The sequence below is a fragment of the Glycine soja genome, chromosome 9 (assembly GCF_004193775.1).
Source record: "Glycine soja cultivar W05 chromosome 9, ASM419377v2, whole genome shotgun sequence".
In the NCBI taxonomy this organism is placed as follows: Eukaryota; Viridiplantae; Streptophyta; class Magnoliopsida; order Fabales; family Fabaceae; genus Glycine; species Glycine soja.
In genome coordinates, this window is record NC_041010.1 from 31411424 (window position 1) to 31427704 (window position 16281).

Below are 16281 nucleotides of genomic sequence, written 5' to 3' on the forward strand. Positions count from 1 at the left end.
CATCATGTATGCTTTCGCTCCTTAAGTTAAGATGAAATGTTAATTTTAAATGCAATGGAATCAGAGCAATTAGTGAGTTCAGAAATTGTGAGCGTGAGATCGTTTTAAATTGATGTTTTTATTATAAAAAAATGGAATATTTTCTTTTTTTTTGTGAAGAACATGAAAATAAGAAAAATGATGTTTTTTATTTTCTTTAAAATCCCTTTAAATAAAATAATAATAAAAAAAGATGATATTTTATATAATTAATAATAACAATATGTTTTTACAAATACAAATAAGATATGTTGAAGAATGAGGTCGTAGAGGCGGAAAAGGCTAGTATAGTTTTTTTTTTTTCATATTTAAACTACGAAAGTTATAAACAGTTGATGAAATTGAAAAAAAAATAAAGAAGATTAAGACAATGATAAATTTATGCTAATGTATCATTCTTTTTTATAGTTTAAAAATTATTAAATTACAGAAAATTTATTAAAATAATATTTTTATCTTTGTTTCCTTTTTCTTAAATTCTATTCTTAAATATATCCTCAGTCAAGAAATACGCTTATGTTAGTTCCCAGCTCATGCAGATAACTGTTTATAATTAATACTAGTCACGGTTAGTGTTAAAAGAAGTGCTAAATGTTTTAGATGCACGATAATGTTTTTATACTAAATATGTATCATATTATATGAAAGTCTCTTGAATCTTGATCATAACCTACCAATTTTGGCCACTTTGAAGATCCCATATAGATCAGTGTCATTGCCGCTGGTTTCCACACATTATTTGCAATTGAGTTAGCTTTTAGTACTTTCTTTAGGATATCTTTTAGCTAGTTTAGTTTAATTAAAGCATCCATCTGTATTGTAGCTCTTAAAATTTTATGTAGCATTTGATATAATTATTTTAAAAATGTTTATTTTCAACGAAATTTCATTTTATGAAAATGTTAAGTAATTCCGTAGTCAATTCCCATGATAAAATTCTATTCTTAAATATGAATGTAGATAAGGGACGCGATAGTAGTGTTTATTTGTATGCACTCGTATTACTTATTTATTTATTCGCAAAAGAAAACATAGGTCTCAATAAAATTTATATTGGAGGCATAAGATAAAAGCTGTTGAGTAGATACATTTTATTGCGTCTTATAGCATATCCTTTTAGAACATGTTTTCTATGACAAGAGAACAGCTTATTTGAATTTATAAAAATAGCTTATAACCTTTACGCCTTTACGTAAGCTTTTTTAGACTTATATTAGTAAGCTTCACAAAGAAATTTACGATTTTTTTAAAAATAAATCATTCCAATAAATTTTGAAGAGCCTATCAATAAGTTTTCATTTAGTAAAACCTTATTAACCTTTAGGTGAGCTTTTTTAAACTTATGTTAATAAGCTTCACGTAGAAACTTGATTTTTTAAAAAATTATTTCAATAAATTTTGTAGAGCCTAAGTTTTCATTTAAAAAAAGTAGTCTAACTGCCCCCGAGTAAAACTGGGTTAAATAATTCCATCCTAAATCATTCAATAAAATTACATCAAATTTTATGCATAAAAAAATCTAAACAAATGGGTGTAATTTTATTGGACCACTAGATTGTTTAACTTATTTTTAGTTGGGATTAGTTAGAAAAACCTTTAAAAAAGGGTCAGGTGTTTTCGGAGTAAAATAGTGAGGCAAATACTTTGGACACCGAGCAACACAGGTGAAAGAACTAAAATGATTTTTTCTTTAAATACGGATCGGGATATAATAATTGATATGGATTGACGATTGGTATGACTCATATGGATTGACGATTCGTATGAGTTTTTTTAAAATAATAATAATAATAAAAAACAAAAAAACTCATACAGGTTGTTGATTTATGAGTTTTTTTAACTCATACGAATTGTTGACCCGTATGAGTTTTTCTTTTAAAAAAAATTATTTTTTTTAAAAAAATAATAATTTTTTTTATAAAATATAGGAATTATTGATCTGTATAAGTCATATTGATCTAGATCATCAATCTGTATGAATTTCTTTTTAATTTTTTTTAAAAAATTTAAAATCCATATTTATAAAATTGCTAAAACTATTAAAAAAATTACACTACAAAAAATTACACTATTAAAAAAATATATTTACAATTTTATTTAAAAAAAAAAAAAACTACGGATCAACAATCCGTATGAACAATCCATATGTTTTTTTTAAAAAAATTATGCATCTCTTTTTCTTCAATGATGAAAAATCACTCAATTTCATGGTATATTCATAAATAACACACGTATACCACCAGAGACAACAAACACTCGAATAGGAGGCTAATGGAAGAAAATTACACTAAGAGAGTTAAATTTTACAGAAGAAAAAAAAAAAAGACGTTACAGAAATGAAAAATGAAACCTACTATTTATAATTAAGGATATTTTTGACATTTTGAAAATTTATTGGGTGTCCCAGAAGAAACGCTGGATGCCCGGCATACGTCGGCATACAATTACAAATTTTTTTATGAAAAAAAGAACTAAGTCGTTTACTTGTCGATTATTTGGTGGTTGTGTGATAGTTTTATAAGGAAAAACAAAAGACTATTAATCTTCAATTAATAAATATGATGTGATGAAAAAATGTGGACTACTAAAGCAAGAAATTTGGCTTGAATCTTTAATATGAAGTAGTGAGTTTACTTCCTTACCAGTAAGGAAGTAGAATTGACCGTAGGATATAGTTTCGAAAAAATGAACGGATGAAGTTAAAGAAAGGCAACTCAATTAGCAAGTTTTTATTTTAAGACATTTTGATTATTATTTTTATAAAAAAATTCATCCCTCCCGCTACCACTCTTTTGAATCTTTTTCTTTTATTTCGTCTATCTTTTTTTTTTTTTTTTTTAATTCCCTACTGAAAGCAACTATGAGCACATTTCTCACCCAAATAATCCTAGTTTGATGATAAACAAATCATCATGATTTCAAAATTTTAAACTGCAAAATTCCAAATTTAAGAATTATGATTATTAAGTCAAAAGTAACGCAATTGAGACTTGAGAGCAACTGAGATTCAACAAAGCAAAGAAAAGAAGAAAAAAAACAAAACAACCCCGTGACCATAATTAGCAAAACAAACTAATAAATTAAATTTCAACAAATAAAAAAACAAAAACGGAACATCAATCCGCAGGTGAGTTATGCTACTGATTTCTTCAATTAGTTAGATTAGAAAAATACTACAAAAAAAGGGGGGAAATGAAACATGGATCAATTGACATTGTGCTGTTGGTGACCCAAGCGGGGGTAGAAGACGTGGATGTCGCGGGGGAAGGGAGGTTGTGGTGGCGGTGGTGGGAGTTGCCGGCAAGAACGAGGCGGGAGATGAGGGCACAGAGGAGGAGCAGATCACGGAGGTGGGAGTTTGATAATAGCGTAGTGGCCTAGTTGTAGAAACTTCAAAGGAAAACCCTTTGCTAAGTGGAAAACCTTGAAGGAGGGATCCATTCCTTTGTTCTATTCTTTTGAAATCAAGAAATACCATCTTTCTTTCTTTTTTTTCTCTCTATTTTTTAGTCTGTGTTCCAAACAGATTCCTATTTTAGTAATATATCTTCCCTGTTTTCCAGCATGGCATAAAATGAGGTCTGTAGCTATCATGAAATATGCTTGCAGCATAATTTGAATATATATAACAGAATTGGAAATGGTTATAACAGAATGATCTTGTTTAACTAACTAAAGTGGAGGGTCTGCAATCACTTAGTGCCTGCTGTTATTGATATTAACTTCTGTGCTGTGGTATGGGTTCTCTGCTGAATTGTCATCAACACCATTCTCTGCTGAATTGCTATCAACATTGCTATCATTAGTATTACTTACTGAAATGATTTTAAATGACCTTTGGTACTATTTCTAAGATGCAATTGCACTTTCTAATTGGTATCTTTGCAAATTTCAATATCATGTGACCTATGATATTAAACATGAGATTATGAGATGTATTTCCCAAGTAATTATGTGGTGATTGGACCCGATAATCACATTAAGAGAAAAATATCTGCATCTAACAAGTACCTATGCATGTGCGACAAGGGTGAGGATGATACAAAAGTGAAAAGTCTGAGTTGCCTATATCCATTTGCAACATTTTAGTGGATTTCCTTTAACAAAGCTACTAAAAATGAGATATTATTAAAAACAAAAGGTCAAGGTATTTATATCACTAAAGCGAAAATTTTAATGCAAGAACATAAGCGGAAGATGCTCTTTCACGGAGGCAGAAAGTTACTAGCGAATAAGTTAAGCCATGAAAGTCACTAGTGAATAAGATAAAACATAAAGAAGCATTCATAGATTACAAAGATTTCATCAAACTACAGTAATATAAATCCTTCAACTTTTACCCCTAAGAGAATCATCTCAATTGTTTTTCTAAACAATGATAACAAACTAAGAAAGTATGAATTGAAGTCCTGAATCAATATATTATGTGTTATTTTGTACTAACCTACCTAAGTTACAACAAGAAATTGACTTTTCAAAAAGCAAGTAAAAATTTAAACAAAGTACAAATACCCACTTGCAGATAATATTATTTGGGAGTTTAAAGAATAAGCAAGCTTGCAGAGTTAGTATGATTTGGAAAAAATAGCCACTTCTTCAGCAGGATTGCCGGTCATCAAGCATGTTTTAACCCCTTGTGGCTGTTCGAAAGGAAAACACCTAATAGTTGCTCCAGTCTCCTCCTTTACTTTTAACTCATCTTCATCACTGTTAAATTGTGTAAAGCTTGATATTAGAGTTGTGAATAAATCATGTTCCTTGTCTAAACATGTGTTGGAAGGTACATTTTCAACATCAAAACATATTGGTGAAAATTGGGGGGGGGGGGGGGGGGTGAAGGGTGACCAACCTTGCAGACCAAGGGCCCCTTGCCCATTTGCCTTGTGATATTGCAGCTTTAAGATCATCATATGTGTTCACATCTACAATATTACTGCAAGAGAAAAACCGTGCATGTCAATTTGCCTGTTTGTCAATGAAGCCAAGAACATATGTGCAATTGAATGAGCATAACAAAAAATGAGAAAAATAAAAAAATGAAGCTTAATAACTTAGGGAAAAGCAAGAAGCCATTGAGTTTGATTACATCAACAATTAACCTATTAGGCCATCATTAGTCTATAATTTATGATTTTATGGAAGCCATTTGTTGATGAAATTCTAGTAAAGGGACTTGGTTTGGTCGACAATAATACAAGGTGCAAATATCTTATTTAGAGGTAAGATCTGAACTTTGGCTAGAACCATACTCAGACTCAAACCACATATTTGTAACTGAAGTCAAATCAATGCACAATTCTATCAGTGGAAATTATCCTAGCAAAGTACAACATTGTTTTGACAAAACCAAAGATTATGCATTTATGCTACCATTAACATTCTTCAATTCAGGAAAGATGATTAATGTGACTAGTATCAATAAATAAAAGTGGCTATTTTGAAGAATTCAATTCAAAGCATGTGAAGACAAGATTATGTTTAGGAGTCACAGGCTAAAAGTAGCATTAAAGGAATGGACCTGTCTCGAAAAGCAATTGCCCTTTCCAAAAGAGATGACTGTATCTCATCCAACTTGTCTTTAACATAAGCCTCCAAATTTGAAGGCTCCATAGAGATTCCAAACACTTTCCCTTGCTTCCCAGGGATATCTCTCCTGGATATCACCACACTTCCACTAGCCACATCACGAGGACCAATTTCAATTCTAAGAGGAACTCCCTGAAATATGAAGAAGTAAATGATATAAATATAATCAGATACTCAAAACAGGATAAGATCCTGCAGCATGAGACAAAGCAATGCGCATTATTTGGTCCCAGAAATTGAATTTCCGTTCAAGTTTACACCAAACCTTCATTTCCCAGAAATTGAATTTCCATCCAGGGGTTCTTTGATCTGAGTCGTCAAGTTTAACTTTAATCCCAGATCTTTGAAGAACATCTTTTACAGATGATGCGGCATTTAGAACTGCCTCCTTTTCACCATCCTTCTTCCAAATGGGTACAATTACCACCTAATCAGGAAACATAACATGATTTTGTCAAAAAGGAAAAACTTATAATTTATTTAAATTACAATATAAAAGTACAGGCATGGAACAGTATCCTGTATCTGCATGTAGGAGTTTGGACTTTGGAGTAGAAGAGAGTACATTTGAAGTAAGCATTCACTTTATTTGAGAATGTTTTAAAATGAGAAGAATCAAACAAAAAACCTTTTAAGCTCCCTAACTATTATTGTAAACATTTTGTAATTCTTTCAATATAGAAATGAAAAAGTTCCCCTCCCCCTCCAAACTTCTCCATCAGAACTTACTCTTAATGAAATTCAGTAAGCAGAGCAAGAAAATTAGCAATGAGATATTAGCATATGAATCAAATCACATGTAAGTATAAATAAATAAGTACTAAAAACATGACACTTCAACAAACTGTCCAAAAGAGGCAGCTCAGTATATCACTATAATGAAGCAGGTTTTGTATCAAGTGTAGCAGGATGTTCTGTAAGCCAGTTTACAGCAAAAGTAGGAAACTACATTATTGACCATCTTTGCCTGACCAAGGTGCAAAGTATTCCAACTTTCAACAGCTAAATATAACTAATGGGTCTACACCGCAAGGTTTAGACACCAATAGCATCCAAATGTACCTGTATCGGTGCAAGCTTTGGGGGAAGCATTAGGCCTGCATCATCTCCATGTGTCATGATGATGCCACCAACAAAACGTGTACTAATTGCCCATGATGTCTGCCAAACATATTCCCTTAACCCATTTTCGTCTGTGAACTGCACAAGCACACATTTTGAGCAACTGCATCCTCATCAAAAGGATTATATTAATATTTAAAAATATATATATATAAAAAAAACAGTACATCAGACCTGTGTTCCAAAGGCACGGGCAAAGTTTTGCCCAAGGTTATGACTGGTTCCTGCTTGTAATGCTTTCTTGTCACCCATCATAGCCTCAATTGTATAGGTCTTACAAGCACCAGCAAATGTTTCCACTTTAGATTTTCGACCTGTAACAACAGGTATTGCAGCTTGCTCATAAGCAAATCTGGTATAGATGTCAATCATCTGTATAGCCTGCAGTTGAACAGAATATTGTCACTAAGATTATGCAACTACACTAGTAAAGATTTTGTCATCTTGACAGAAAAGATGTGCACCTCTTTTTCGGCCTCCTCTGGAGTTGCATGAGCAGTATGTCCTTCTTGCCAAAGAAATTCAAGAGTTCTCACAAATGGTTTGGTGCGCATCTCCCATCTTGTCACGTTTGCCCACTGAAAGCAAGTTGGCAAAATTGTCCCGTCATTCAACAATGCAAGTTCTTGCTCAGAAATAAACTCACAACAGCATTACCTGATTAATCATGAGAGGAAGATCACGGTAGCTATGGATCCATTGAGTAAACATATGATTCACAATGGTTTCACTAGTTGGCCGGACCTGCCACAGCCTCAACAAGTGCAAAAATCAAAGACAAAACCTTAGGTCACAGCTTTTCAATCAATATTACAGATGATTAATCACTTCAACTCATCCCATATATTACAACAAATATCAAAATACATGCACATGAAGGCAATTGTAACAAACAACTAAAGAGCATAGCATACATACCACGAGCTTCTCTTCAAGTTCCTTTCCACCTCCAATTGTCACTAGTGCTAACTCAGGACTAAAACCCTCAACATGACTTGCTTCTTTCTCTATAAATGAGTATGGGATAAACTGCAGAACAGATTAAAAAAAGGCATCAAACATATGATAGAACAATAATTTCATGTTGTGGACATAATCTTATATACCCCATCATTATCAAGATTTGACTTTGCACAACCATCACTTTTTGACACTAAATATAACATCGGCATGCAATGGTAATAAACATTCCAACTCCAACCCCTTCGCAATCATTCTCTCAACTATTAATGCTACCATAGAAATACTTGCATAAATTTTAGACAAATATATCACTAAGGAATCATTTAAAAGAGCTTCAACAGAGTTTATTTGAACTCGCGAAAGGGGCATAGGACACATTGGGGTAAACAACTTAATTTAGGCAGTCTTTGGATAAATTATTCAGTAAGCACTTATAGATGAAGAAAATATGAAAGTAAAACAACCAACCTTATATAAGTTTAAATCAACTTATATAGCCCAACTATGATAGAAACTCTCTCATTTTAGGTTCTCCAAAAGCTGGTTTTAAATTATGCACAAGTTAATTTTAACTCACGGAAAGAGCTTAATTTTACCTTCTTATTTTCTTCTTATAAATATTTATTGAAAACTTTTGGCAAAATTGTCCCGTCCTTAATTAAACTGTTTAACTGTAACCAAACACACCCTAATCACGGTAAATAATAATTAATTGACTATGGTAGTTAACTTTTACCTGCGGAAAATACATGTTACTATGTCCAGTCTCCTTGAACTTCACATTCAAATACTCCTGCACACACAGAAACAAATAAAATAAAAATGACATAAATTGAAAAGAAAAGGGACACGTGGCGAGAAATTGAGAAGGAACCTGAATGGCTTCCCAAATGGCGTAACCGTAGGGACGAATGACCATGGTGCCGCGAACCGGACCGTAATCGGCCAACTCGGCATTGGCTATGATATCGAGGTACCACGCGTTGAAGTCCTGTGACCTTGGCGTGATGACTCGTTCGGTGACTCGGTTCTTCGAGTTCTCGACTCGGTCCTGGGTCTCCGCCGCCGCGCTCTGGGCGGAGAACGAGGCGGAGAGTGGCCGTGGATGGGGGTGGTGGCGCCGCCGCAGAAACGCCGTGGACCGGCGAGAGATGACGGCGGAAGAGGGCGGGGAGAAGAGGTGGGTGAACGAGGTTAGCCTGAGAGACAACATTTGTGGCTTTGGAGCAGACTGAGAAAGAGAAGATACTTCCTCAAGATGAGGTTTTGTTTTGATGATGTTTTCTTTACAACCTTATTATTATTATTTTTAAATAATAATAATACGTGTGTATCTGTGTTTGAGTTTAATAATTAAAAAATAATAAATAATATTTTCAATAAAAATTACGATTAACATGTATTGATAATTTTTTTTAAGAGACTGATAATGTTAAATATTATAATTTTTAATACAAATTATACTTTTAATTTTCTATACATTATCTTAAGACTCTCTTTTAGCCTTTTTCCAGATTTGTAAGACTTGTATATAATAATTCAAACAAATTCATAATAAATAAATGCTAAAATGTGTATGTTGTGATCCAAAATTTATAACTTAGAATGAGCATTTCTTGTGAGGGTTTTGTCTCAAACAAGTATGTTTATAAGATACTTTAGTATCAGTATCTTGTTCTTTGGTAATCACAACAATTAGATCTTTGACCCTTACTTGGAGATTTTAAGTATTCAACAAGTTTCACTCATTTGGATTAGTTATAAACTAATTCTCGATTTAAAATTTAATCTCATTCACTTAAAACACATCATATTATATTTTGTGAAGTGATAAAAATAAGATATAAGTATATGAAAAATAAAGTGAAATAGATTATCACTTTGGAGACAAATATATACTACTTTAAGTAGTAATGGTAGGATTCATAAATATATATATATATATATATATATATATATATATATATATGGTAATTAAAGTGATTATTTAACTATAAAATATTTAATTATGGTGATCAATTATGATTAGAACATTCAAATTTATAACATAGTTATGACCTAAATATATTTTTCATACATATAATATCTTTATTTTTTTTAGTTTATTAGTTAAAAAATATTTTTTTATTTTACTATATGATGTTTTTAGACTTTTATTTTCACTATTTGTCATTAGTTTAAGTTCGTTAGGGATGATGTAATGTTAGTATCACATCATCACTTAACTAATCGATAATGTGAAACTTTATTAGCTTATCACATCATCACTTAACTAATCAAGACTAACAATAAGTAATAAAAACAAAAATTTGAAAATATCATGTGGTAAATAATTGCTTAAATATGTTTAAGGTCTTTGATAAAATAACAAAAAAATTTATTAAGGATCTAAAATAAAATTTGATCATTTATCATATACCTTAAATATATTTAAGTCTACAATAATTTTTTTTAAAGTACTAAATTGAAAAAGAAACATATAACATATATGAAAAATATATTTGAGCATATAATTATATACTTTTTTTTTTCAAATTTAAAGTAGACTTAAAATTAAATTTAAATTAAAAAAATCTCGTGAGATTTACTTTAGGGAAATGCACATTTCTATTCGATATACAAACATAATTATATTCTAATTCAAATTATATATATATATTCAAATTATATATGTTATAATTTTACTTCTCTCCAGCTATAAATTTTAGAATATTTTTTTTAATAAAAGACATTTAGGGTATTTCATTCATAATGAAAGAAGAAATATAATGAGGTACTTGATAAAAAGAAAGAAAAAAAAAACATGACTACGAGCATATAAACTTGACACTCTAAGGGCTGAACGATATGATTAGTTTGTCATCTTATGAAATTCACCACCGATTTTAAGTAACTTTAAAGAAGAGTTCTACACTTATTTATTAAGACTTGAAAGTCTGAACTTCCGCTGGAAGTGTATTGCGTCCACAACTCCTTTTGCATCCATCTCTATGTCCACATTGTTAATGTTGTGATCTTTTAACCACGACAATGCATGCAATAAGCTCCACACCCCCACTTCAATTGGTTCTAGTGCTCCAATGTTGCAACTTGTTTAGCTATTACAAATTGCCCTCGTTCGTCTCTTATGCAAAGACCCATAGCAAACAGATTTTGATCCTTAAACAGTGCAGCGTATGTGTTGCAATTCAAGTGCCATGAATCATGTTGGTTCTGATTTGTAATTTAACATTCTTAATTGTCAACCTTTTTGTAACTCACATCTAGGCTGCCAGTTAAGGGTGTTACACTATATTTTAGTATTTTTATGTTATGCTAAACACTTTAGTCACTTTGTTAAATTTATAATCTAAAATGCACTTGGATCTTAATTTAGGTCTCTCTTTTACCACATTTAGCTATAGACATATTTTATAACCTTATTTCACTCCATTTATGAAGATTAGGCCTAAAGTTATAAACATTAGAATTTGTGTGTCTGTTTGTCACGAATAAGAACATTTCCTATAAAACAAATTTGATGGATTGTGAATTTGTGATGGGAAAAATAAAAAAGTAAGTCATCTATATAATTGAGTTGAGAGAGAGAATGATTTCTCAAATACACGCTAAATATAGGGTTGACCAGAAGAATCAAGAATCTGAATTCAATTGTAACATATTCAAAGATGCATACGAATTAAATCAGATATTGAGATCCATATCGTTGAGTTGAGGTGGATGGTTTTCTAGAGTTGACCAAAAGAATCAAACTTAATTAAATTGTGACATATTCAAACGGGTATAAAAACAAAATATACTAAGGTATATTACCATTATCAAGCAACATAAGAAAGGGTTCACAAAAAGAAAAATGACACCATATGTGATATATTACTCCATAGAGATTAAATCAAATATAATGATATATTTGGATAATTCAAGACGGATAAAGTTCTCATATTTTTCTAGGTATGATATATTTTAATAATTCAAGACTGATGATGTTCTTCTCATATCAATGATATGTTTGGATTGATAAAAACTTAAAAAAGAATATAATAAACTTAATTATCAATTTGATTCAAATTACTTTAAATTGTTCAATTTCATCCCCAAATTATTCAATTTCATCCCCAAATTTTTAAAAAGTTCAATCCATCTTAAATAAATCAATATAGTGCTTTTCATCAAATTGGAGGTGATGGTGTTAAGGTGAAAATTCTGGCAGCTTTATTTATAATCAGAGACAGCTAAAAATCTTCACTATGTTTTTTTTTCTTTTTTTTTCCTTTTCTTCTTTCTCTTCTTCCCCTCTCTTCTTCCTCAATCCTTTCTCTTTCTCTTCTATCCTGTTCCCTACGACAGCATTAAACTCAGTAGCGTACAAGCGCTCCACGATTCTGTCTCTCTGACGCTTTAACTCGTCGTCATGGTTGACGAGGGCACCACGATGGCGGCGTCCATGAATGCCCAAATGTCGATATTCGTGCTCTTCAGTATGGATAAGAAATCCTCCGCAACTGAAAAATGAAATTCAACCGAACGAATGCCAGGGTGATAGTGGAGGGCATGGTGGCTCGATGGGGCTCACTGATGGTGGTGGGGAGGGCGCACGGTAGCGCGACGACGTCGGAGTCACGTCGGGGTTGCAGGACGGCGCCAGAGTCACGTCGGGATTGCGCGACGGCATGGATCGGAGCCTTGGTGATGGTCGCGCAGAAGAGAGAAACAAGCGCGAGGACTGGGGAAGGAGAGAGGGGAGGAAGAGAAAGGGAAAAAAAATGAGAAAAATATAATTACAGTTTTTAGCTGTCATTATTTGCAAATGAAAATGCTAGAATTTGCCAATTTGGAAAAAATATCAAATTAATTTATTTTTAAGAAATTGAGAATTAATTTGTAATTTTTAAAAATTTAAGATTAAATTAAATAATTTAAAATAGTTTGAGAATTAAATTAATAATTAAACTAATAATGTAATAAGATGAAATCAAGTTTTAATTAAAAATCTAATCAATTAAATAATAACTTCATTTCATTTTATTCTAATTCTTTTCATTTCACTCATTAATGATAAAATAATAACTTCATTTTGTTTTTCTTCTTTCTGATTCATTTCATTCCATTTAGTTCACAATTAGATATTCAAACATAACCTAAAAGTTAAGTTATGTTCACTAGAAAAATATCAGAAATAAGTGGCGTACGAAGAAGGGTATAAAATACACTTTAAATTACATTCAAGTGTATTTTAAATTAATGTTCTTTTGAACTCCAGCTGGACCAATTTTACAATAGTCACTTCCGAAAATACAGCGTTTCTGAGATTTGATAAACCACCAACCAGCAACTAGGCCTTGCAAAAAAATCCAAATATATAAAATCAATTTATATTTAATCTAATCAAATTCCTTTAAATTCATTTAAATGATCCCTTTTATATTCAAATCCAATTTTTTGGATTATAAATCCAATCAATTAATTGGATATAGATTGAATATTTGTATGAATTTTTAAATTCAATATAATTTTTCGTATGATGACAGCTGGATTTTTTTAATCAACTTTGGTAAGGGTTATTTTTTGGTCAATGTTATCTTGAGTTATTTTGGTCGGCGTCAATTCAAAATGTTTTTAAGCCATTATCGGTAGAGATTGTTTTTTCCGATTAATGTCAGTAAGAGTTTTTTCGGCCGACGTTGATTGAGACTATTTTTTTATCAATGTCGTCCAAAGTTTTTTGACCGACATCAATCAAGGCTATTTTTTGGTCAACGTCAGTTAGAAATTTTTTTTGTTGATGTCTGTCAAGATTATTTTTTGGTCGACGTCGGATAGGTTTTTTTACCAACATCAGTTAGGGTTTTTTTGGTCGATGTTAGATGAGGCTATTTTTTTGTCGATGTTAGCTAGAATTTTTTTGGGTGACATCAATCAAAAAACATCATCGACCAACACTAACAAAAAAACCTAACCAACATTGACCAAAAAATAATCTCAAATTTGATATTGTGCTTTAGCCTTTAGACTTCATAATGTTTGTTGTTTTGAGAGTTTATATTATATTTTATTTTAGTAACTTGAGTATGTTTATGATAGAACTTGTCAAGTTTAAGTGTATGATTAATTTTTAGTAATCCTTCAATTACCACATTTGGTATTTGAAGTAATTTTTATTAAGCTCAAGTGGACACAGTACTAAGTTTTCACTTTTTATCGTTTAATTACTAAAATTTGTATAAAAAAATTCTTATAACATTTAAGTAGATATATATTGAATATGACCAAATTCATATCCACTTAAATGGATTCAATCTTGAATCCAAATTGTTTTTTAAAAAATATAGATATAAACTTAAGATCCAATCCATTTAAGTAGATATGGATTGAATTCTTAAAAATCCAATCCATCCCACTCTTACCAGCAATCAAGTGATATTAAAAACTTGCACCTACCTTAAATATTAACCAAGATTTAAATTTTATAGTTTTGAAAGCCACCAAATAACCAAAATCTTGGTCTCGCTCTTAGTGTCTGTTTGGATGGAGTATTTTAAAATTCAGGGAAATTAAAATGCATCAATTAAAAGTCTTGTATTTTTAAAATTCTTTGTTTGGATAAACCAATTATAAAAGCACTGAAACAAAATTAGCATATTTTCGTTACTCACATTCCACATCTCAACTTCTCCCAACCACAACGTATCACAAGCTCCCAATATAGCAAGTAACAAACATGATTTCTTTCGTGTCCTTTTCGGCGTCTCTTCCTGCCATTAAATTCTCTGGCAATGCCATGGCTTCATCGTCGTGCCGCGTCAAATCCCGGCCAATAGTCGCCTTCGCCACCGCTGAAGCTCGCTCTTCCTGGACGGAGCAACTGAGACCTTCGTATCTGAACTCCTCTTACTTTTCGCTTTACGATATCCTCGGCATCCCTTCCGACGCCTCTAACCAAGAAATCAAGGCCGCGTACCAGCGACTGGCCAGAGTCTACCACCCCGACATGGCGGCCATCGACCGAAAAAACTCGTCTGCTGACGAATTCATGAAGTGTAGAAGCAAAGCTTCCAAGATTATTTTGATGATGCCAAAAGATTTTTAAAAAAGATACATTTAAACAAGATTAAAGAAATCAAGAAGATTCAAGTGAAAATTCAAGAGAAGACTCAAGATATGCAAGAACCTCAAGAAAAATATCAAGATAAGTATAAAAAGAATTTTTCAAAGAAAAGATTGAATAGCACAAATTTGTCCAAAAGAATTTTTCAAAGAAAAATCTTTTACCAGAGTTTTTACTCTTTGGTAATCGATTATCATAAGGCAGTAATCGATTACCAGAAGCCCAAAACAGTTTTATAACTGTTTTACAAAGTAGTAATCAATTACCATGGGCATGTAATCGATTACCAATGTTTTTGAACGTTTAATTTCAAATCTCAAGAGTCACAACTTGTGACAAAATATTTTTCAAAATAGTGTAATCGATTACACAATATTTGTAATCGATTACCAGTGGTTCTGAATGTTGGATTTCAAACTTCAACATGAAGAGTCATAACCTTTGATAAAATAAACTGTGTAATCGATTGCACCATAATGATAATCGATTACCAGTGACTGGTTTTGAAAAATAAATTGCCAAAGAGTCACAACTTTTAAAGTGATTAGTTTTTACCAAGAGTCACAACTTTTAACATGGTTCTTCAAGAGCCATCAAATGATTATAAATATGTGACCATGGCACGAATTTCATAGACTGATTAATGCTTAATTCTCAACATCTTTCTAAGAGTTTTTGTTCAACACTTGCTTTGTCAAGAAAAGTTCATTGGGCAAAAACTTGTGCCATTCTATTTTCTTCCTCTCCTCCATTCTTACAAAAAACTTTTCAAGAGACCTACTCTTGGTGACTGTTTTCAAGAGAAGGTCTTCTTGGTTGCAAACACTGAACACAAGGGACCAACGTTCCTTGGGTTCATAGCAAGAAGTAGGATTTTCTTCTTGGTTGATCACCGGACACAAAAGACCAACGTCTTTTAGGTTCATTGCAAGAAGTGGGTATAACTTCTTGGTTGTTATCACTGGACACAAGGGACCAACGTTCCTTGGGGTTCATTGCAAGAAGTGGGAATAACTTCTTGGTTGTAATCACTGAACACAAAGGAGAGAAGTCCTTTGTGGTTCATTTCTTGTAAAGGATTTTACAAGGATAGTGGAAATCTCAAGCGGGTTGCTTGGTGACTGGACGTAGGCACGGGTTGTGACCGAACCAATATAAATCCGATTTTGCATTCTCTCTTTCCTTAATCTCTTTTACTTTTTGTTGTGTTTATATTTCTTTAAGGTTATTTCTCTTTATTTGTTATTCAAGTAACTTATAATAAAAGAAATAATTTAATCTAGGGAATAATTAAGAAAGGGAAAATTTCAATTAGGAATAGTCAATGAAATCTTAATTCAACCCCCCTCTTAATATTTTTTAGGCCACTTGTCAACATGAAGATCCACGCCGCGTACTCTACTCTTTCCGATCCCGACAAGCGCGCTAACTATGATCGGAGCCTATTCTGGCGACAATGGTTGTAG

General features: G+C 31.9%; 2 protein-coding genes across 2 annotated transcripts; one reads left to right on the top strand and one right to left on the bottom strand.

The window, feature by feature from the left end:
• Positions 1 to 4275: 4275 nt before the first annotated feature.
• LOC114368071 (proline--tRNA ligase, chloroplastic/mitochondrial-like) lies at positions 4276 to 8980 on the bottom strand. The gene is made up of 11 exons (XM_028325421.1): positions 8585 to 8980; positions 8447 to 8503; positions 7666 to 7776; positions 7405 to 7491; positions 7212 to 7325; positions 6922 to 7128; positions 6688 to 6825; positions 5891 to 6052; positions 5558 to 5757; positions 4889 to 4972; positions 4276 to 4746 (listed from the first exon to the last, which is right to left on the bottom strand). Exons 1-11 carry the CDS (start codon positions 8921 to 8923, stop codon positions 4605 to 4607), a joined length of 1641 nt encoding a protein of 546 aa, XP_028181222.1. The 5' UTR covers positions 8924 to 8980; the 3' UTR covers positions 4276 to 4604.
• A 5448-nt stretch (positions 8981 to 14428) lies between these two features.
• On the top strand, positions 14429 to 16281 carry LOC114368348 (chaperone protein dnaJ 11, chloroplastic-like). The gene is made up of 2 exons (XM_028325656.1): positions 14429 to 14740; positions 16192 to 16281. Exons 1-2 carry the CDS (start codon positions 14429 to 14431, stop codon positions 16279 to 16281), a joined length of 402 nt encoding a protein of 133 aa, XP_028181457.1.